The following is a 22,875-nucleotide window of genomic DNA, read 5'->3' on the forward strand; positions in this document are numbered from 1 at the left end:
CGGTGACCCTTGGAAGATGCTTCAAGAGCCTCTTTCACCTTTATTTTGGATTGGGATCACCATGGAAAGTAGAAATATTAATTATTATGAATGCATCTATTATATTACTATTCTCCAAGTTTGATATATATATATATATATATATATATATATCTTGCCTAGTTGGTCCGTTGGATTAAATGGTGCTGAATTGTATTAGATGGGATTGACACCATTGTTACACACCGATGGCATGTTTGGAAATAACATGATATTTTTTGGCCATCCCGTATCTATGTTTGGGATAAAAGTTTTGCCATAAGAAAAACATTGAATTAAGCAACACCATGTTTGGTAGACCATGGAATTGTAATCAATGAACTAAATTCACAACAGAAGCCAATCACTTGTACATATAAATAACTAGAATGTCATATGTAAAGGGCGTATGTGATGGACGGCATAGATAATAGCACATGCATCAATGTGAGGCCATATGTAGTGGATTTACTTATGGAATGAAATGCAATTCCATCCTTCCCAATCCCAACATCTCCAAATGACTGGGTGGAATTTGCTCGGGATCAAATGCAATTCCATCCCACCTAATCCCATTTATTGCTGGTGAATGTATGTTATCCTATATAATCACAATAGATGTAGAAAGCCTAGCTTATGAGTAGAGTTGTACACGAGTTGAATCGAGTCAAGCTTGGCACAACTTGACTCGGCTCGGCTCGGCTCGGTTCGGTCAATAGCTCGGCCCACTTCAAGCTGAGTTCAAGCCCATGCGACATTTTCTCAAACGCATGAAGTGCACCTTCAATTTCTCACGGTATGCAAAACGGCAATAATAGATTACAGGTATTCCATCAAACACTCAATAAGCAACATTAAAATCAAGATACAATGATAGTTTTATTATGTAATATATATTTTTTAGTGATTTGTTTCATATCCATACCTTCCTCGCCACCCGGCACTAGCTGATCCTGCAGAGAGTGTACGCACCCAAAACAACACTTCGTTTAATCATTGCATAAAGCACTTGGTGAGGAACATCAATATCAAAATAATTGAGTCAGCGAAATGGTTCAATTTGAGTTCGATTCAAGTTGAGGTTTCATCCGTGTTGATTCAAGCTCGGACAAGCTCAAACTCAATTTAAAATTTTTTTGAGCTCCAAAAATCAGCTCAACTCGGCTCGAACTTAGGTTCGAACCGAGTGGAATTGAGCTTTTTTGAGTTGGGCCGAATGAGTTAATCCGGCTAGCACGATTAGTGTAGAACTCTACCTATGTGACAAGATCATCGTTACTGACCAAACCGCAAATGTCTGTTTTACATCCACTTGGTCCATGAATCCAACGCGATCAAAGTCATAGATAAATATCAACGGTTGGGATTTAAAGCTAAACTTCATCCCAAGAATGCTTCAAAAGTAATTGTCCCATCGTATAGTTTTTCCAGATTTGTGGCCCACAGACATTTTTTATTTTCCTAATAATTCTGCTTGTTACCTAACACTAGCTGGCTCTAGGGATGGGCGGAGCAGATCTTTCCAAGACAAGATGGTGGGACCCACTTCTCTGGTTATGTTTCCCACATAACCCCTATAAAATGATTAACCTTTCAATTTCTTGGATTCGTGCAATCCAAACGTGCGCTTTTGATATCGAGTGGACAAATTCAGTTTTCTTTTTTTTTTTATATGTATACTTGCACACGTGTGACATGTTAGCATGCTTTCTCAGGCTGATGTTGTACAATTGTCACATATATCCCTACTCGAACAGATGGATCACAAAAGACCAGGGGATGGGAACATCTTAGCCGTCCAATACTTGGCCCTTTTCCCAGGACGGCTGCTGGATTTTTCCTCATGGAGAATCTGCTCATAAAAAGGTTAGAAAATCCCATGGGGACCACTGATCAACGGCAACGCCCCCGTCAATGACGCCGGACCGGATTTGGTGTTACCCGGTAACACCTTAGCGGGCATTACCCTTGCAGTGGGCCCCACCTTGATGATGTGTTGTATATCCACGCTGTCCATCTTTTTTCCAGATCATTTTGGGACATGGTCTTAAATATTAACCAGATTCAAATCCAAGTGGACCACACCACATGAAACAGTTGTGATTGAACACTCACCGTTAAAAACTTCTCAGGGCCCATTGTAAGAAGATAGATAATTATTATTTTCCATCCAACCCGTTGATAAGGTCAAACAGACCTGGATGAAGGGACATTACAAAGATCAGCTTGATCCAAAGCTTCTTTGGCCTACAAGAAGTTTTTAAATGGTTATTCACTACTTTTTTCAGTGGTGGGATCCACCAGAGATTTGGATCTTCTTAAGTTTTAGGATAACGTATTAAAATTAGCTGTAAAAACAGATTGGCGGTATAGATATACAACACATTCATCAAGATGGGCCCCCACACGGTAAGGGTAACACTAACGTGTTATTACCCGGGCTACACCTAATCCGCTCCCAAAAATAGCTTCCCGCTGCATTAGTTGGTAAGGGGGTGGGGCCCACTACAGAACCGTTAATAGGCAAGCAGCGACCGACCGATTGGGATTATATGTCACGTACGGAAATGGATTGGCTACTCGCCGTGGTTGGTGTTACGTGGGCCCACCATGATGTATGCGTTTCATCCATGCCGTCTATCTATTTTTATAGATTATTTTATGTCATGAGACCAAAAATGAGGTACATCCCAATCCCAAATAGACCACATTACAGAAATCAGTGTTCAATGAATGTAGACCATTAAAAATTTTTTGGGTTATAAAAGTTTTGGATCAAGCTGATCTTTGTTTTTTTCCTTCATCTGGGTCTGTATGACCTAATAAACAGATTGGATGTCAAATAAACAGTACAGTGGGCCTTAGGAGGATTTCAATGGTGGATATCCAATCACTATTGTTTTCCTGTGATGTGGTCCACCTGAGATATATATTCCTCTATGTTTTGGGCTCAAGCCCTAAAATTATCTTTAAAAATGGATGAACGGAATGGATGAAACACATACATCATGGTGGGGCCCACATAGCACTGACCACTAGACACCGGGTTGGTGGTAGGGGTGGTAGCCAATCCAATGCATCCATGCCGTCCATCTATTTTTATACATCATTTTATAATATGAGACCAAAAATGAGACATAAAAATTTCAATTGAACCACATTACATGAAACATTGAATGACCAAAAATGAGACATAAAAATTTCAATTGGACCACATTACATGAAACATTGAATGAACGTTGATCATTAGAAACTTTTTGGGGCCATAAAAGTTTTGGATCAAGCTGATATTTGTTTTTTCCTTCTCTATGACCTAATAAAAATATTGTATGTCAAAAAAACAGTACAGTGGGCCGGAATATTTCAATGGTGGATATCCAATCACTATTGTTTTCCTGTGGTGTGGTCCACCTGAGGCTTATATCCATCACATTTTTGGTATAAAGCCCTAAAATGATATTTAGAAATGGATGAACGGAAGGGATGAAACACATACATCATGATTAGGCCCACATAGCGCCGACCAGCAGCCACCGGGCTGGTGGGAGGGGGAGTAGCCAATCCGTTCTCGTTTCCGTCGGGTACACCCAAGGTGGGCCCCACAGTCCCTGTCTCTCTGTCTCAATCTGGGAAGAGGAGGGTCCCATCACATCTCTCATGGACTGGCACTGTCTCCTTTCCTTATCCAACCAAAACCAAACGCCAGCCTGATTCTCTCCCTCTCTCTCTATTTATATATACAGACACAAATATATGAAAATGCCAGAGCATTGGCTGATGATTTCTTCTGTGTTTTGAAATCAGAAGGGAAGTAGGGCTTTTCTCAGCTCTACTTGCTGTAAGCTCTCTCTCTCTCTCTCTCTCTCTCTGTGTCCGTACAAGTGGGCCCACGGAGTGCAGATACAGGCCATTGATCTGATTGGCAACGCTGGAGATGGGTCATGCCCCGTAAATGGCCCAGATTGGGTCATCTTAGCCATCCGATCTTTCGCAGCATTTTCCGTTTACGGTGGATGGTACCTGTGTTTCTTTGTTCACCGTGTACTCACAGGCCTCTGATCCAAGGGCTAGGATATTTCAATTCGGGAGAATTTCTGGGTGTATTCTATCCATGGTCGTCTCCATCGGATCAATGGTCTCGATTGCTTAATCATGGACCCCACTTGTGCCGGCTTTGCATGTCTCAGGATGGTCTTGAGGTTCAGGGGCAGATTCTCTCTCTCTCTCTCTCTCTCTCTCTGAAATGAGAATTTGGGGTTTCAGGAAAATGTACTCGGCAATTCATCATTCGCTGGAGAGCAGTGTCATGGGCCATGAAGATTTACAGGGATCTCTTGAAGGGAACAATCTCTCGGCTGACTCTTGCTTGGTCCTCTCGACGGATCCCAAGCCCCGCCTCCGATGGACGGCTGAGCTCCATGAGCGGTTCGTCGACGCGGTCACTCAGCTCGGTGGCCCCGACAGTGAGCTTACTGTCCTTCATTATCATTATTATTTTTTATGTTATCGCGATACTTTTTTTTTTTTTTTTTTTTTATTTCTCCTGAAAATTGCACAAAACCCATTTTCTCTCATTTAAGTTTAGGCTTTTTTGTATATGAAGATTTGCTACTGTTCATGCACAATGTGGCTTGCTTGGTTATTTTTATTTTAGTTTCAAGATGATGTATTTTCTCTCTTTCTTCCAAGTGGGCCATGATGATGGATGACCTCTTTGAGTTTGGAAGCTTGTTCACTTATGGTAGACTCTGAGAGTTTCAACACTGAAATCATGGGTTTGAGTGCCCATTGTGGTGTGTGGGTGTGTGTTTAAAAAAAGAAAAGAAAAGAAGAAGGATAGGGCCCCGATTGATTGGTGAAAAAGGATTCGTAATGCCAATTCCCAATAGTCGGGACAAGGCTATGACGATTATGGTTTCTGCTTAGTAGTTTTTAGTGGGGCTTCATTTGGTCAAGGATCATTTTATGTAAGGAAAGGAGATGTGTTGAATGTCATCTCTTGAGGCATGGATGCATATTGGGAATCTTGGCAACTAGCCAACGTATTCAATGAACCTAGATACTTGTTGGGGGATGCACATATTCTCATTTACACTCCTAGGTAAGTCAATCATATGGCTTATTATCTAGCCAAGAATGGAGCTAATTGAGAGGATTTGTATGTGGGAAAATCTCTGAGGCAATCTTTGCCCTCTTTGTATTTTTTTTCTTCCCACCCCCTTTTTATTATATTGTAGATAACCCTTTGACGTTTATGGATTTTTTAATGTCCCCATGCATTTTACCTTATATGTGCATATTAACTGCAAGCTTACTTCTTCTTCTTCTTCCTCTTTTTTTTTTTTTTTTGAAATGGAAAAAGTGATGCAGTTAACTATATTTTAGAAAAAAATTGATTTTATCCTCTCTTGAGAAATGTGCTGCCGAAGAGAAGTTATTAGAGTTGGCAAGTGTTACACACGCAGTCAGAAGCTATGCATGAGGTGACAAGGCCATTGCTCAATAGTGCATTTGCATGAATGCATTTTTGCTACTCACTAGTCACACATGGTGATGTAGCATCCATGTGAGTGATCCAATCTGCTAATCAACAAGGACTACCACAAATGACTTCACCCAAAAGGAGGTTGGCGTAATCTTTAGGTGGGCCAAAATGTACAAAAGAGATGAACAATTAAAATAAATTGACCATCAGTCCAGGTTCAGAGACACATGAGTCCCTCTAGAATCATGAGTAGTTAATTTTTGCCCATTTCATGGCGAGGCTAGGCTGATGAGCAGCTTGGATCTCATGCAAGTGTCCAAGTTGATCTTTCTGATCGAAGAATGGTGAAAAGGGTCACCCAACAAGGACACCTCACATCTCCCTTCCACTGCTGATATTAATGATGGGCTCACCGATTCCGGCAAAAGGGATGCGGTTTGTAGCCTGGCCGACCTACTGCGCCTTTGTTGATGATCTATACCAATCATCCATAGGGGCCTAGATGCTAAAGTGCACCTATTTAGGATACAATGGGGACGAGTGGTTGTAACTACACTTGGTCCCATTGATTTGTGAATGAGTGTTCCTCGTGCACTATGGCCAAGTGGCAATGGGGTACACAGCGAATGCTTGGATCTCCTACATGATTTATAGATTCTCATGTTATTAGTGGTAGGGAGGGGAAATGTTGCATCATGTAATGCAAATTAGACCATCCAAAATTGTTTTCTTTTTAACCATTTAGTTGATGGCCACCAATTGGATGGTTATACTCTTCAATCAGTATGATTTTAGGGACATGCTCCATCCATGAGAAGCCCAAAATCGATGATCTAGATTGAGGCACATTTGTGTTATGCGCATGTGGATGAATCAAAGGCATCAAAGAAAGAGAGCCACTATCTACCAAGGTATGCAAAATTGGTTACATAACAGCTGTTACATAACAGTAACAGTGGCCACAGTTACGTGTTACAGGGTTGTAACGGCTATAATGGCCGTTATGGAAAAAATAACCCATACAGGGTTGTAACGGCCATGACGGCTATTACGGGGCTTATACAAGTTTTTATTTATTTATTTATTTTGTAATTGGGTGTAATAGCCGTTACGGCTGGTATTGCAATGGTAATGGTGGTGGCCATTATGGCCACCTTTACCGTTACGGAATACCTTGCTATCTACACTTGCCCTTTAACTAATAGAAGTGCCCTTTGTTTCTACTCTAGGCAATGCAACAATACTGATTTACACTATTGTGTAATCAAACCAATGAAATTGGCATTTCTACCAACAAGAAGAGTGTGGATGTCATTCTCTTTAAGAAGTAATGCAATACTTTCAGAACAATTTGTCTAATGCGTGCCATATGTTGTTTGTGGTCTCTGATGGGACTCTTGTGACAACTGGCACTTATCTAGGAATTCTCTACAACACTTGTTTTACATGTACAACAATAAAGCCCCATTGGCACGTCATGTTGTCCATGGGACATCCACTCCGTCCATCAGGTATGAACCGAATGGTAGGCCGTAGGGCCAAAAATCATATGGATCCACAACTCAAGTAGGGCCACGCCTTAGGAGACGATGGGTATGAGATCCAACTAGAGGTTTTTATGTGGGGCCACTATGGTGTGTATCTTTCATCAATGCCATTTTAGATGTGACTTACTAAGATGTAGGGAAAACACAAAAAACATATTGATCCATAACTCAGGCGGGCCTCACTACATAAACTTAAATGTTTTGGGCACAATATTGGTGTGGCTTATATGAGTTTGTATCAAGCTGATCTTTTACATGCATGGCGAACATAAGGGTTATCACTTGAGTGGATGCCACATATACAATAGTGGTTCCCACAAAGCTTGGTTGTTGCATGTGCTGCATAAAACAAGTGCCAGTAGATTGGCACGACAAACGAGCATCTGACATTTGGTTCAGCTGGGTGGATGCAAACCACAAGACTACGAAATGTCGTGAGCCGGACAATATTCATGGCTTTAGTTGTTGGAGGGCAGGGAGTCTGATGCCAACCAACTCCAATAACTTCTCTCTGAAGTTGCACTTTTCTTAAATAGGGGCATAATTGTCTTCTTTTTTTAAAAAGGACAATGGCATTGCTTTTTTATCATTCGTAAAAGTAACCTAAGGGCCTGTTTGTTTTGCACATTTCCTTGGTAATGTAAAGTAATTTGTCATCATTACTGTCTTACCACTACCAAACCAAACACAAGAATTGTTGTTGATGACTTGATGTCTTAAATCTATCGGCAACAAGGTTTGTTGATGCCATCGACAGACCACTCGATGCCATCGACAGACCACTCGATGCCATCGACAGATGCTCGATCCCATTGAGAAAATCTAGAATTTTTCATGTTGGTTGCTAGAATGTTTTAGGTATTGCTACTTGATGGCATCAAAAGAGTTCGATTCCATCGACAGATCCTCAATGGGTTGTCAATGCCATCGAAGGTCCCATCGAAGATGCGCACATAATTGCGCAAGTGCGTAATTTGTTTCCTATTCCAGTTATGATACTTTATATATCGGGTATAATCAGGATTTGAGAGGAGAAAGTGTTTTAGGGCTTTCTCATTCTTTTCTGAGGGTTCAAGGGCATGGCCAGGGCTTGTGAAGTAGATTCGATGCTTGTTTGAATCGGTAAGACTCCATCTCTTGTAAGTTCTACTTTCATAGTGCATTACTTGTCGCTTTGTGCCGTGGTTTTTTCCCGGAAGGGTTTTTCCACGTAAAATTCGGATTGTTCTTGTTTGGACTTGGTTGTGCGATTGTGAGTACTTTGCTTGTCTTTAGGTGTTTCTGCGGTTCCCCAACAAGTGGTATCAGAGCTAACGTTGGGAAGCAAATTGAATTTGAAAGCAAGGTATCAATGACATCTAACCCAAAGTTCAATGTAGAAAAATACTCCGGTAAAAACAATTTTGAACTATGGAAAGTTAAGATGAACGATATCCTTGTTCAACAAGGATTAGACAGAGCTCTCCTTAAAAAGTGACTGGAACCTATGACAGAAGAAGTATGGAACAAGATGGATAAGAAAGCTAGAACCTCTATCCAATTGTGCTTAACGGATGATGTCCTCTATAATGTCATGAGAGAGAAAACCGCAACAAGTACATGTGCGAAATTAGAGAATATTTATGTGATTAAATCTCTTGAGAAACGTTTGTACTTGAAGCTACAGTTGTTCAATCTGAAGATGGCAGAGGGGGTTGACATTGAGGCCCATATTAGTAACTTTAATTGGTTGATTTGCAAATTGTTGGATGTGAAAGAGATGATGAAAGATGATGATTAGGCATGTATACTGCTAATTCTCTCTCCAGCTTTGTATGAATCATTCAAGGACTCTTTGTGCACTGGTAGAACAACCATTAGCGTCGAGATTGTTATCTTAGCCATTCAGTTGAAGGCGATGAGAAAGAAAAACGGTGACGTGGGTGCTTCTACAGATGCATTGGTTACTGGGGGGTTATGAGTAGGACAGTGGATCTTCGTGATCGACCAGTTGTTGAAAATGAAAAGTTGATGTTTGTGTTTCCAAGGTTGCTGTGAGTGGTGCCTACAAGGTGTTTGTTAGTTAATGAATGTTATGAGTTTCTAGGGTTAGATTAGCATGGAACACGATTTTCCCTTGAAACCTAAGGTTTAAGAGTCTGAAGTGAGCTCCATTTCTCTAGACTATTATGTGGGTGAAGCAGGCTAATTGGCAATGATGCCAAAATATTGTGGAAAATCTCAATAGGGGTTCGTTTGGCATCCTAAAAAAGTGCACATTTGGATATGGAATCCTTAGGTATGGTAAATTCCTACTTAGAGCCCTGGAATAGCTTGTAAACGATTTCTAGTTGGAATCAATTCCAAAGGAAGATCAATTTGAATTCCTAACTGGAGGTTGGCTTGTGAATTCTAGGAGAATTTATTCCCTCCTAATTGTCACATTTGTATTTGTGGCTAGGCAAAGCCAAAGTTTCTTATAACAACATTTGTTGTTTAGTTGTTTGGCTTGTATTTTTCTTATGGAATACTGATGAGAATGCTCTTGTATATTGGGGTGTATCCCTTGATTTGTATGTATTAAGACTAGTGTTTTCATATGCGATCGCATAAGTGATTATGCCATCCAATCCCCTTCATTCTCAATCCTGGAAAATTTTGGACTATATGCTTTAGAGGCTTGGTTGTGGCCCAAGATGGAGCGGTTGGATCAAGGCCTATATCCAATATCCTTCGTTCTCAATCCTTATCAATGAATTGTCGTTTGGTTACTTAAAGGTCTCCCACAGTATTAGGCAAAGTGGTCCCTTATCCTCATATCTCGTTATGGTTATTGGGGAAACTTTCAGCGTGATGCTTCATAAAGCTGAAGATGATGATCTAATTCGCGGATTTAAAGTGGCGGAGGCAGGGGCTCAAGTTACTCATCTCCAATATGCGGATGATACGATCCTTTTTTGTGATGCGGATGCAATGTCTGTTGCCAATCTTTAAAAAAATGTTTTTTTGTTTCGAAGCGGTTTTAGGTCTAAATGTGACTGCTTCTAAAAGCGAAATTCTAGTTATACATATATTGCAAGAGGTCCTCTCACAACTAGCAAACAACTTTGGCTATAAACAAGGTTTCTTTCCCTCTTATCTCAAGTTACCTCTTTGTATACTGGCAAAGTACTTGTGGAACAATGTCAACTTGGAAACGGCAATACCTCTCTATTGGAGCTAGGTTGATCTTTCTCAAACATGCCTATTTATTTTATGTCTCTATTTAGATGCTCGAAATCTATATTGGATCTTCTAGATAAAATGAGAGAAGAATTTTTTATTTTTATTTTTTGGTGGAAAGGGGTAGAAGAGAAGAAAAAAAATTCAACTTGCTTAAGTGGAGGATGTGTGTAAGCCTCTCAAAGGAGGAGTTGGTTCAAAAGACTTGGGCCTCATGAATGTCACTTTTCTTGGGAAATGGCATTAGAGATTTGGTTCTAAAGCCGGAAAATTGTGGAGAGATCTCCTTGCTGCTAAATATGACACTCAACTAGGAGATTTGAGCACAAAACCTTCCTCTCTTTATCATGCTTCAAACGTTTGGAAAGCAATGGTGGGAACATAGTCTTTTTTTCACGAAGGAACTTCTTTCTCTATTGGTAGGGGGAACCGAGTTCGCTTCTGGATCGACACTTGGTGTGGTGACAAGCCGTTGTAGGAGATTTTCTCGAGATTGGCTAATTTGGCTCCAGATAGGCTTATTATGGTGGACGGGTGCTACTCCATCTCTAGTGGCTCTTTAGTTTGGTCTCTTCCATGCAGGTGGAACCTTTTGGATGAGGAGCTTGATGAATTTATTAGCTTGCTTGATTATGTCAAGCTTTCCATGCCTTCCCCTCTTTAGGAAGATTTGATAATCTGGAAAATTCATAGTTCCAGTATCTTTTTAGTGAGATCATTTTATAGCCTCATTTTCAAGCCACAGTCGCCCTCCTCATTTCCTTTTCATCATTGGTCGTATGGAAACCCCCCAAAATAAATAAATAAAAAAAAAAAAAAAAATCATTGCTTTTGTGTGGCTTGTGGGCAGGAAGAGAGTTCTAACAATCAAATCGATAACCTCCAAAGAAGATCCTTGGTTTTGCCCAATATTTGCTTGATGTGCATGAGGGATGCGGAATCGATCGATCATCTGTTTATCCATTACCCCTTTGCTCGCTCGATTTGGGACCACTTCCTCAAATTATTCACTATGTCTTGGGTGATGCTGAAGTCGATTGATCAGTTTCTTTGGGCTTGTCACGAAAGTGCAACGGGTAAATTCCGAAAGCCAATCTAGAGACTTGCTGCGATGGGAATCCTTTGGTTTATTGGAAGATTCAGAATGGTCGATGCTTTCGTAACATGAAAACTTCAGTCAGGGAGGCCATTTGTCTTCTCAAAATAACCATCTATGAATGGGCTCCTTTTGTAAAATCAGCGTTTGATGCTGATTTATCCTCTTGGTTTTTATTTTAGCTTCGTTGTATTCTTTCTGCCTTGTGCGGCTTTTTTCAATAAACTTTAGTTATCTCTCTCTCTTAAAAAAAGTGATTATGCCATCACATATGCTATTTTGGACCAATGGACCACATGTCATGGCGGCATATGTAGTTATGGCGACATATGTCATGGCGGCATATGTAGTTATTGTGTCGTTCGGACTTATGCGATCGCACAGAGAGAGATGCTATCGCATAAGCCATCGTTATGCGGTCATGCCATCATGTACACAATATGCAATGGTATAACCTCCCAAGGTTAGACTTTTGACCATTGGGGCTTGTATTCCTTTTTTGGTTTCATTTTCTCCCACTTTTTACCTATAAATAAGCACTCCCACCCCCCTTATTTTCACAAGTCTCTCTCTCTAACACTCTTGCTTGTCAGTCTCTTAACTCGCACTCTTTTACTCTCTCCCACACTCTATTACTCTCATTCTAAGTAAATTTTCAAATGAAAAAACATTTTGATGACGAGACAGATTGAATGATGGCATTAGTGGAGTTCTTGGATCATCTTAAAAATAGCAAAAAGGCTCGAAAGAGTCTGATCTGAGATTGGACGACTAGATTGGATGATCTAAGTGGGGGACCCACAAACATACCCATGATTGGATCATTATTCAAAAAAGATATTTTAGTATAAAGTTTCTAGATTCGTTGTATCTAGATTGTGTCTAGATTCGTTGTCTCTAGATTGTGTTTAGTTTCATTGTGTTTAGATTGTGTCTAAATTTGTTGTATTTATAATCAAGTTTCTAGATTCATTGTATCTATATTGTGTCTAGGTTCGTTGTATCTAGAATAAAGTGTCTAGATTCATACTTTTTTATTTATAAGTATGTAACTCTTGCAAATGAGGAAAGGGATCAGGGGTAATTCTTGCATATTAGTAAAAAAAAGTTCTCAGCTTGGTTTTCTTGGTGTAAACCTTGTTGGTAGAGCCTGTTGGGACATGAAATCAATATTGGCAAGGTGGTATTTTACGTATCTTGCTTGTGTTAACTTTTCTTTGTTGTTATATTTTGCATTTGGGAGTACTGACTGTGTTAGTTTGGTATCAAAGCTTCCCGATCTTGATCCAACAAGGTTTAGATTGATTCTTTCATCACTATGCCTCCTCGCAAAGCAAGAGGTAGGGGTAGATGTGATGAAGCAGAAGCCAAGTTTGGGCGAATGGTCTTCACCGTAGGTTTGCTCCCTACAGGTGAGGGTTTGATTCCCCTCCTTGGCTTTACCCAATACACGTGGTTGTGGGTGATTGCGTGTATCCGCATGGATTAGTCTCACTTCAAAAAGAGGTGGGGACACCCTGTGTCTTCAAAAAAAAAAAAAAAAAAAGCAGAAGCCAATCCCAATCTGCCCAACCCCTGTGATGTGGAAATACAAGAGTTAAGGAGAGGTGAAGATCTTGACCCAACGCCTTGAATGCATGGAATCGTTAGTTCATCATGATGATTTTAATGATGAATTGGGGGAGAAGACTTTTATAATGAGTTTTATGATAGTCGGCTAGTTAGAAGACCTCAAATCGTAGAGAGGAGGTACATCTGAGAGGAGCGAGGAAGAGAATTAGATGTTAAATCAGACATCTCGAAGTACATCTGAGAGGAGCGAGGAAGAGAATTAGATGTTAAATCAGACATCTCGAAGTACAACGGTAGGGGGGGGGGGGGGGAGGGTTTTTGGATTGGTTGAATGTAGTGGGGAAGATTTTTTAATACAAAGAGTTGGCCGACCATAAACGTGTGAAGTTGGTCACCATTAAGCTGAAAGGCTGTGCATCCTCATGGTAGGAACGACTTCAAAAATCAAGACTCCGGATGGACAAAGATTCGATCACTTCATGGGACAAGATGGAGAGTCATATGAAGGGGTATTTTTTTCTGCCAAATTATGTGCAAGCCTTATATCATTGATTTCAATCTCTATGTCAAGGAGATCGGAGTGTTGATGATTACACGGAAAAATTTCACTACTTAGTTGCAAGGAATGATGTGAGAGAAGATGAGGAGCAACTGGTTGCTTGTTTTCTTCATGGGTTAAAGCCGACGATTTAGGAGGCTTTGGCTTTCCATCCATTGCGAACCGTTACAGAGGCTTACCAACGCACATTGGCCATGGAAAAGTTCCAAAAGGGCTTTTGGAACAGCTGGGTCGTCGAATTACCGGATGGATAATGGGTTAGCTGGCAAGGGCAATGGTACCAGAAGTGTGGAGCAACGCACTAAGGTCGAACGAGCTCAACATGAGATCAATCGCACAACTCCAGGAGGATGACGTGGCACCGAGATCGACGATAAAGGGAAACGCAAGGTTGTTATCCATTGCTTTAAATGCGAAGGCGTGGGACATTTCATCCGAATGTAGAAAAAGGGGGCTGCATATTGTAAGAACTTCCCACTTGGACGACGCTAGTGACATGGTGGCTGATGGTGATGCCTTGTATGATCCTCTTTAGGATGAGGAAGTGGGAGCGGAAGATGCAAACGACATTATTTATGTCGATTCAGGCCAGTCATTTGTAGTCCGGAAGAGTCTGTTCGCACTTAAGGCTCCAAAGGATGAGGATTGGCTACGCACAAGTATCTTTTATACTTGGTGCATAGTTAATGGACATTGTCGCTGGATGATCATTGATGGAGGAAGTCGTGAGAATGTTGTGGCCGAAGAGGTGATCGAAAAGTTTAAAATTCCTACAAAGAAGCTTAAAATTACCTTGGTTTAAGAAAGGTAATGAGGTAACAGTTTTAGCCCGTGTACGTATTTCATTTTCTATTGGAGGAAAGTACCGTGACAACGTGTGGTGCGACGTCGTCCTGATTGACGCATGCCACATTTTGTTGGGTAGACCATGGCAATTTGATCAGAGTGCTGTACACCATGGCTGGAGTTTCACTTTTTGGAAGGATAAGCTAAAAGTTGTACTGGGTCCCACTAGAGAGGAGGAATCTGCAAAACCCAACTTTTTGGGGGATGTGAATTTCCTCTCCATGACACAGTTTATAGTAGAGAGCCAGAGACAGAAGAGAGTGGGATAGTTTTTGCCGTGGTTGGGAAAGATACTATGAGTGGTATAGAAGTGCCAGATATAATGAAGGAATTTGCATATGTTTTTACTGATGACTTGCCAATTAGATTGCCATCTATGCGGTACATACAACACCATATTGATCTTGTCCCAGGGGCTAGTTTGCCAAATAGACCAGCCTACCGAATGTGCCCAAAAGAGCATGAGGAGCTCAATCAACAAGTTAGGGAGTAATTAGATCACGTTTATATAAGGGAGAGCATGAGCCCCTATGCCGTTCCGACCCTCTTAACACCTAAGAAGGACGGATCATGGAGAATGTGCATGGATAGTAGGGCCGTCAAGAAGATCACAATAGAATACAGATTCCCGATTCCACGGTTAGATGACATGCTTGATATTATGATTGGCGCAAAGGTGTTCTCTAAGATAGATATGAAAAGTGGTTACCACCAAATTAGAATCCGCTCGGGTGATGAATGAAAAACAACGTTTAAGACGTGCAAAGGGCTTTATGAATGGCTTCTCATGCCATTTGGTTTGTCAAACGTACCAAGCACTTTCATGTGGGTGATGAAACATATGCGTGGACCATACATTGGCAAGTTTGTTGTGGTTTATTTTGATGATATATTAGTGTACAACCCAGAGGGGTGAGCAAATGTACGCCAATACCAAGAAGTGTAGTTTTGTGAGCGATAGGGTGATATTCTTGGGTTATGTGGTGTCAGCAGTTGGAATTACAGTTACTAATGAGAAGCTGATGGCTGTCCAAGAATGGCCTACCCCTTTTAACATGCAGGAAGTGTGGAGTTTCCATGGGTTGGCATCTTTCTATTGTTCATTCATAAGAAATTTCAGCACCATCATGGCACCAATAACGAGTTGTATTAAGTAGAGTCTGTTCGTTTGGACAAAGGAAGCGACTCATAGCTTCGATGTAAATGGTTGGAAGCTCCAGTTTTGGCACTATCGGATTTCGAAAAATTATTTCAAGTACATGCAAATGTATCACATGTTGGCACAGGTGCGGTGTTAAGCCAAGATGGAAGGTGATGAGGATATCACGCGCACACGCACGACCCCCCCCCCCCGCATGTATGCAAGGAGGGCCCCACCATCGATTTGGATCAATGACGACGTCCAGGGAGGGCCTCCTAGTTAGAGAGTTGTGTTTTGGTTCATTGGAGTGGACTCGATAGTCATGTGAATCCCACTATGGGTTCTCATGATTGTGGCCCACTATTCTAATTAATCTAGTACTTTAGTTTTGCTTATTATTGTTATTAGGAGTATCATGGACGGTTTAGATTGCTTTGTTAGTTGTTATTTTTGATTACTTCGTAGCCAAGTAATAGGTTGCACACATGGCGCGAGTTTTGGGGTATAGGGTTTGATTATAAATAGGCACCTCTTGTAGTCTTTTGAATTCAATAAAGATTAATAAAATTGCTGTGTTTTTCTGCTTCTTTAAATTTCTGAGTTGTGGAGATTCAATTCGGTACGAAACCCTCCATTCCTCGAAGGGCTGACTACCGTGGTGCGAAGCCACTCTTATCCTGATTCGTCCCCACCTTCTTTCCATATTTCTCCTCCTACAATCATCTACATTTCAAATATATCCTCTATTGCAGCCGTTTTTCTCTTTACGACAGATTTCCAGAATCTGGCCCTGCATGAGGGCTGAAATTTCGGCGGAGCACCACGCACAAACCGTGTATCGGATCGAGCTAGGATTTGGGGGTTTTGGAGTCCATCCCTCGCCGACCAGGGCCAAGGTGGCCTTTTTCTGAATAGTGGGCCCCACATATGTGGCCGGGATCACACGCACGTGCGTCTGGGCCATTACTGCTGTCCACACGTGTAGTACTTCTCTGGTTCGTCTCTTTCCTCTTTTTCACCCAAAATCCCTAAACTTAACTCTAAATTACTCAAATCCCCAATTTTATGCCCTTTCTTCAACCTTAGGGTTCCCCGAATTGAAATTTCTGAATCCCTTGGATTGGGGGAATTATTTCTGTGCATGTGTGGATGAATTTACCCTCATTTGATACTTGTTTGGTCTATAATTTTGATTGATCCAACCCTAGCATGTGTAGGCCTGGACCCGCATATGATTCTCCTTAATTGAGTATTTGAATTTTTGTGTGGGATGCGGAATTTTGTGTAATTGTTTCTGAACTAGTGTGATCTAAAGCCTGAAATCTTGCACATCATACTTGATTTTCAAGCCCTGCTTCAAATTTGGTATCAAAGCTTAGGGTTCTTGTAGGGGAATGCATTGCATGTTTAGGGTTTAATTTATTTGTGTCCATTATGCATTAAGTAACATCATATAGAGTTGTTTATAGGTTCATAATTTATGATATAGGCTGCTGAATTTTCTTCTATAAGAAAATCTGCATATCTCTTTGTCGGATTTTCTGTTGACAGACTTTTTGGATAGATAGGTTGCTGGAAATTGAGTAGTATTGTGTTGTTTTCTCCATATAGAGTCCTATAGGAGCATTTAGTCCTATCTAGGCACATATAGTCGTAGTAAAAGGTCCTTAGATTGAGTTAGTAGTTGTATGCCCACACGTACGGGTCGTGGTTTTGGCTTGCACCCTACACTAAACATGGAGCAATTGCAAGAGTCAATGAACAAGCTGACTCAACAGTTTGAGTCTTTGGGTAAGTGCTTGGAACAACGTATGGACCAACTCTTTGAGCAGTTTAATGTGCGCATTACCCAACTAGAGATCTCCGTTGGGGCAAACCCCACCATTGGGGAAGATGCCCAATCTCAGGCAGGTGGTCAAGAGATTAGACCAAGGAATGAAGGTGGCCAAGGAATTGGTCATGGACACGAACCCATGCACCCATCCCACGAGGGACATCATGATCAATACGACTCAGATGCGCAACTCCTCAAGGGAGTTAGAGTAGAAGCCCTTACGTTTGATGGCCACTTGGACCCTAAAGTCTTTTTAGATTGGCTGGCGGATATGGACCACTATTTTGAGTGGTATGATATGTCGGATGCTCGTCGAGTCCGAATCGCCAAGATGAAGCTTGTGGGCCAAGCAAAGAGGTTTTGGGCTACTGTAGAGCGAAAGAAAGAAAGAGCGAGAGAGCTCCCAATAGTCCATTTGGGAGAAATGAAGTAAACACTTAAGGAGAAGTACCTCCCTTTCTCTTATCACTTAAGTCTCTTCGACAAGGTTCCATGAGTGTGGCTGAATACATTGAGAAGTTCGAAGAGTACTTGACCAGGTGTGAAGTTGATGAGGATCCCGTACTCACTATTGCTCGATTTAAAACGGGCCTCTATACTGACATTAGGAGAGAATTGCTTGCCAAAGATATAGACACTATTGAACAATTGTATCAAGTAGTGTTAGAGGTCGAGCAATACCTCAAAACACCTGTGGAAAGGTGGTTTGATTTTCACGATTCTAGTACGAAGGTCAACCCTTCTGGGGTAAGCCTAGCACTAGATACCAAGACAAACCTCCTAATAGTTTTCAGTCTAGGCCCAAGGATGATAAGGGTAAAGAGGTTTTCGGGTCTAGCTCGCGCAAGAGTGGAGCAACTAAGTGTTTTAGGTGTCAAGGGTTTGGTCACTTTGCCCACCAGTGTGGCACAAGAGAGGGTACCAAGGTGTTCCTTATTGATGGGCAAGTAGTAGTGCACCCAGAAAGTGACGGTGAGGAGGAAGAATATGAATCAGTAGAAGCACCTAGTGATGAGGAAGTGGGAGCGCAAGAGTCTGCGACCCTTGCAGTTGTGCGTCACGCCTTTACACAAGCAAATAATAATGATAATTGGCGCCGTTGTTTTGTTCCTATTCAGTTTGGGTCAAATAAAGCCACATTTTGGTGTAATGTTGTTCCTAGGAAGTCTATCGATCTTGTCCCCATGTCACTACCCCAGAGGCCATCAGAGTCCGCAGAGTCCCTTTTGCATCACATTCATTCATGGCATCAAGAAATCAGGCAGAAGATCATGATTAGTAATGAACATTACACACTTTCTGCAGATCAATATAAATGTTTCAAGGAATTCTATGTAAGGGACTCTGTGATGGTCCGCATCAGGCCAGAGCGGTTCCCTCGGGAAGCCATTTGTAAATTACATGCGCGTAGTGCTGGACCATTTAATATTATAAAACGAAACGGTCTCAATGCGCATGTGGTAGATATTCCACACTCCATGGGAATTTGTTCCACATTCAATTTGGAGGATCTAATTGCATTTCAGGGGGCCACTAATGCATTGTCCAGCCTTTCGCCTAACCATCCTAATTCCCCAGACTATTTCCTTTAATCCACGGCCCTTTCCCGACCCATCTTCCCAGCCTTTACCTCCCATACATACCCTTTCCGACCCATCGTCTCAGCCTCTACCTCTCATACTTACCTTTCCCGACCCATTTTCTCAGTCTCTACTTCCCATACCTACCCCTTCCACACCCAGAGAGGAGATAGATGATATTTTGGACCATCAGATAGTATCAACGCCAGACGGCGGGTTTCAGAAATACCTGGTTAAGTGGAAGTCACGCCTAGCTTCAGACAGTACGTGGCTCACTGAGGAGGAGCTTCGGAGACTTGATCCTGACATCTTGGAGCGGTTCATGAGTTTTATTTCGCCAGTGATGAAATCTTCGCAGCCGAGGAGAGTTGATGGGGACATCACGCCCACATGCACGCCCCCCTACGCACGTACTCAAGGAGGAGGGCCCCACCATTGATCTGGATCGATGACAACGTCTGGGGAGGGCCTCCTAGTTAGAGGGCTGCGTTTTAGTTCGTTGGAGTGGACCCGATAGTCATGTGAATCCCACCATGGGTTCTCATGATCGTGACCTACTATTCCAATTAATCTAGTACTTTGGATTTTACTTATTGTTATTAGGAGTATCATGGACGGTTTAGATTGCTTTGATTAGTTGTTATTTTTTCTTACTTTGTCGCTAAGTAATAAGTTGCGCGCATGGCGTGAGTTTTGGGGTTTAGGGTTTTATTATAAATAGGCACGCCTTGTAGTCTTTTGAATTCAATGAAGATTAATAAAATTACTGCGTTTTTCTGCTCCTTTAAAATTTTGAGTTATGGAGATTCAATTGGGTGCGAAACCCTCCATTCCTCGAAGGGCTGACTACCGTGGTGTGAAGCCACACCTATCCCGATTTGCCCTCTCCTTCTTCCATCTATATTTCTCCTCCTACAATCATTTGCGCTTCAAATTCATCCTCTATTGTAGCCGTTTTTCTCTTTACTACACATTTTCAGAATCTAGCCCTGCATGAGGGCTGAAACTTCGGCGGAGCACCACGCACAAATCCTGCATCGGATTGAGCTGAGATTTGGGGGTTTTGGAGTCCATCCCTGGCCGACCAGGGCCAAGGTGACTTTTTTCAGAATAGTAGGCCCCACACAGGTGCGGTCGAGATCACATGCACGGGCATCTGGGCCATTGCTGCTGTCCACATGTGCGGTACTTCTCTGGTTAGTCTCTTTCCTCTCTTTCACTCATCTTTCACCTAAAATCCCTAAACCTAACCCTAAATTACTCAAATCCCCAATTTTATGCCATTTCTTCAACCTTAGGGTTCCCCGAATTGAAATTTCTAAATCCCTTGGGATTGGGGGAATTATTTTTGTGCATGTATGGATGAATTTACCCTCCTTTGATTCTTGTTTGGTCTATAATTTTGATTGATCCGGCCCTAGCATGTGCAGGCTTGGACTCGCATAAGATTCCCCTTGATTGAGTGTTTGAACTTTTGTGTGGGATGTGAAATTTTGTATAATTGTTTCTGAACTAGTGTGATCTAAAGCCTGAAATCTTGCACATCATACTTGAATTTCATGTCCTGCATCAAAAGGCCTATTGCATATTTCAGTGAGAAGCTCAATGGAACTAGGACTCGGTATTCCACCTATGGTATCGAGTTTTATGCCATCGTCCAGGCCCTACGGCATTGGTGACATTATTTTATTCAACAGGAGCTCGTCTTGTACTCCTATCATGAAGCATTGAAATATATCTTGTATCCCACCTGTGTGATACGAAACACACAGGTAGTGCCAATATATCCCACCAATTTGATTCGGTGAGTATTTTCGATTTTTGATCCATTGTTTTGTTGTAAATCACGTTAAATCAGTGTCAAATGATTACAAATCTATGATTCTTCATGTTTTCCATGAAAAAAATCGTGGATTTGGAGCTTCAATTTTGAGATTTAGGAGAGATGAGACAAGTTGTGGAAAATCAAAATTTCTCAATTTCTCACAAATTAGTTGTAATCTTTGTATCCCAACATAGAATCAAACATGTATGTAACCTGATATAGTGATTCTTCTTTTGTTGTTGAATGTATTGCTTGGGTTTCCATACATGTCTTCTTACGTTTATAAATTATATGAATAGACTTTGAATATACTTGCATCAGTTCAGTTAGACAACACATATATTAGGACCCTATACAATGGAAACCCTTATTCTGTACACTTTTCTTTTGTAATGTTTTGATGTCTAAGTGTGTATTGATATCTTTTTCAACAATCTTTGAAGTTTCATTGAAAAATTCGACCTATTTCCCAATATTCTCATATTTACCAACTGACGCAGGACAATTAACCACTTGCTCTAAAAGCTCGAACTGTTAGAGTATGGCGAATTAATCCCTTTATCTCATAGCCCACGTCCCACATCTCATGGGTTAGGACCTCAGCCGAACCCCCTTCGTGGGCCTTAAACCACATGGGCCGCCCACCCCGAGTGTGTTCCCGTATCCCGCGGGCTACCCTACTTGAGCCTGGTGTGAAATGAGCATTAATCACCCTTGGTAAGGAGTCTCGAACACGAGACCTCCCCCGTGGGCCCCAACTCGCATGGTCACCCACCCCGAGTGGGCCCCTGCATCCCACAGGTGACCCCACTCGAGCCCAGTGTGAAAATGCCTTTGTATTAATCACCCCCGGTGAGGAGTCTCGAACACGAGACCTCCCCCTCTGATACCAATTTGATGCAGGACAACTAATCACTTGCTCTAAAAGCTCGAATTGTTAGAGTATGGCGAATTAATCCCTTTATCTCATAGGCCAGGCCCCACATCTCATGGGTTAGGACCTCAGCCGAACCTCCTTTGTGGGCCCCAAATCACATGGGCCGCCTACCCGGAGTGTGTCCCCACATCCCACGAGCTACCTTACTCGAGCCTGGTGTGAAATGCACATTAATCACCCCTGGTAAGGAGTCTTGAACACAAGACCTCCCTCGTGGGCCCCAAATCGCACCTGCATCCCACAGGCGATCCCACTCGAGCCCAGTGTGAAAATGCCCCTGCATTACCAACAGTCTCGATGCATTACATGATACAACCGATATATCCCATGCAATAACCGATATGTATCCGTATCCCAAGGTTGCGATATATACGTGATAACGATATTTAAAGCATTCTGCCCACGGACCTTTCAAGCCTTAATTTCTTCCCCAAATGACAAATTTGATTCACAATGCTTGAAGAGGAATGGTCAAAATACCCCCACCCCAGAAGATCAAAAAAAAAAAAAAAAAACAAAACAAAACAAAAAAAACTAAAAAAACAAACAAACAAAAAAAAAATGTCAGCAATCCTTTTTTCTTTTTTTTTTTTTTTTGCTTTTCTCTTTTCCTGTATTGAGTGGTATTGCAATTATATTGTTAATAATAATTTATAAAGGGGATGGTTTATAAAGAGATTGGAGCGACACTGTAGCGATACGATATGTTATTTGTTATGTTGGTGATATATAACTGATACCCAGAAAAGATGCAATTTACAGTTGGTTTTGGTATCATCTGGCTGACGTACCGATAATATTGGTGACAATATTGATATTATACTGATATCTGGAACACTGATTGGAAATGCTGCTGGATCGTCATCCAGTCATTGGAACTGCTGCCAAAACATTCTACAGCTACTAGAAGTGTTGTCAAAACATTCTACAACCATCAGAAGTGTTGTCAAAACATTCTACAACCATCAGAAGTGTTGTTAGAATGTCCTCTAGCCATGGTAGTGTTACTGCATGATAGAGCAGCCATTAGTAGAGTAGTAAGTCCTTTGGTAGCCACCAAAAATGTTCATGACTCACATCCCGGCCATCGGAAGTGCCTATGATTCAAATCCCAGCCACCACAGTCATTGGAAGTATTGTTAGCTTCTCCCATGGTCGCTGGTATCATCAGAAAGCTTGGCATGTATTATGTATAATATATGTGCTTGAGGGAGGGTGTTAGAGTACACAGTCT

The 22,875-nt window shown here is 41.6% G+C and overlaps 1 protein-coding gene across 1 annotated transcript in view; it reads left to right on the top strand.

Annotated features, from left to right (window-relative positions):
• Positions 1 to 3,689: 3,689 nt before the first annotated feature.
• Positions 3,690 to 22,875, top strand: part of LOC131246458 (protein PHR1-LIKE 3-like) — a 40,073-nt gene continuing 20,887 nt past the window's right edge. Inside the window, exons 1-2 of the mRNA XM_058246616.1 lie at positions 3,690 to 3,856; positions 4,282 to 4,481. Of these exons, the coding sequence (XP_058102599.1) occupies positions 4,286 to 4,481 (196 nt within the window). The 5' untranslated portion in view covers positions 3,690 to 3,856; positions 4,282 to 4,285. The remainder of the gene's footprint in view (positions 3,857 to 4,281; positions 4,482 to 22,875) is intronic.

This window comes from Magnolia sinica, chromosome 5 (genome assembly GCF_029962835.1).
Source record: "Magnolia sinica isolate HGM2019 chromosome 5, MsV1, whole genome shotgun sequence".
In the NCBI taxonomy this organism is placed as follows: Eukaryota; Viridiplantae; Streptophyta; class Magnoliopsida; order Magnoliales; family Magnoliaceae; genus Magnolia; species Magnolia sinica.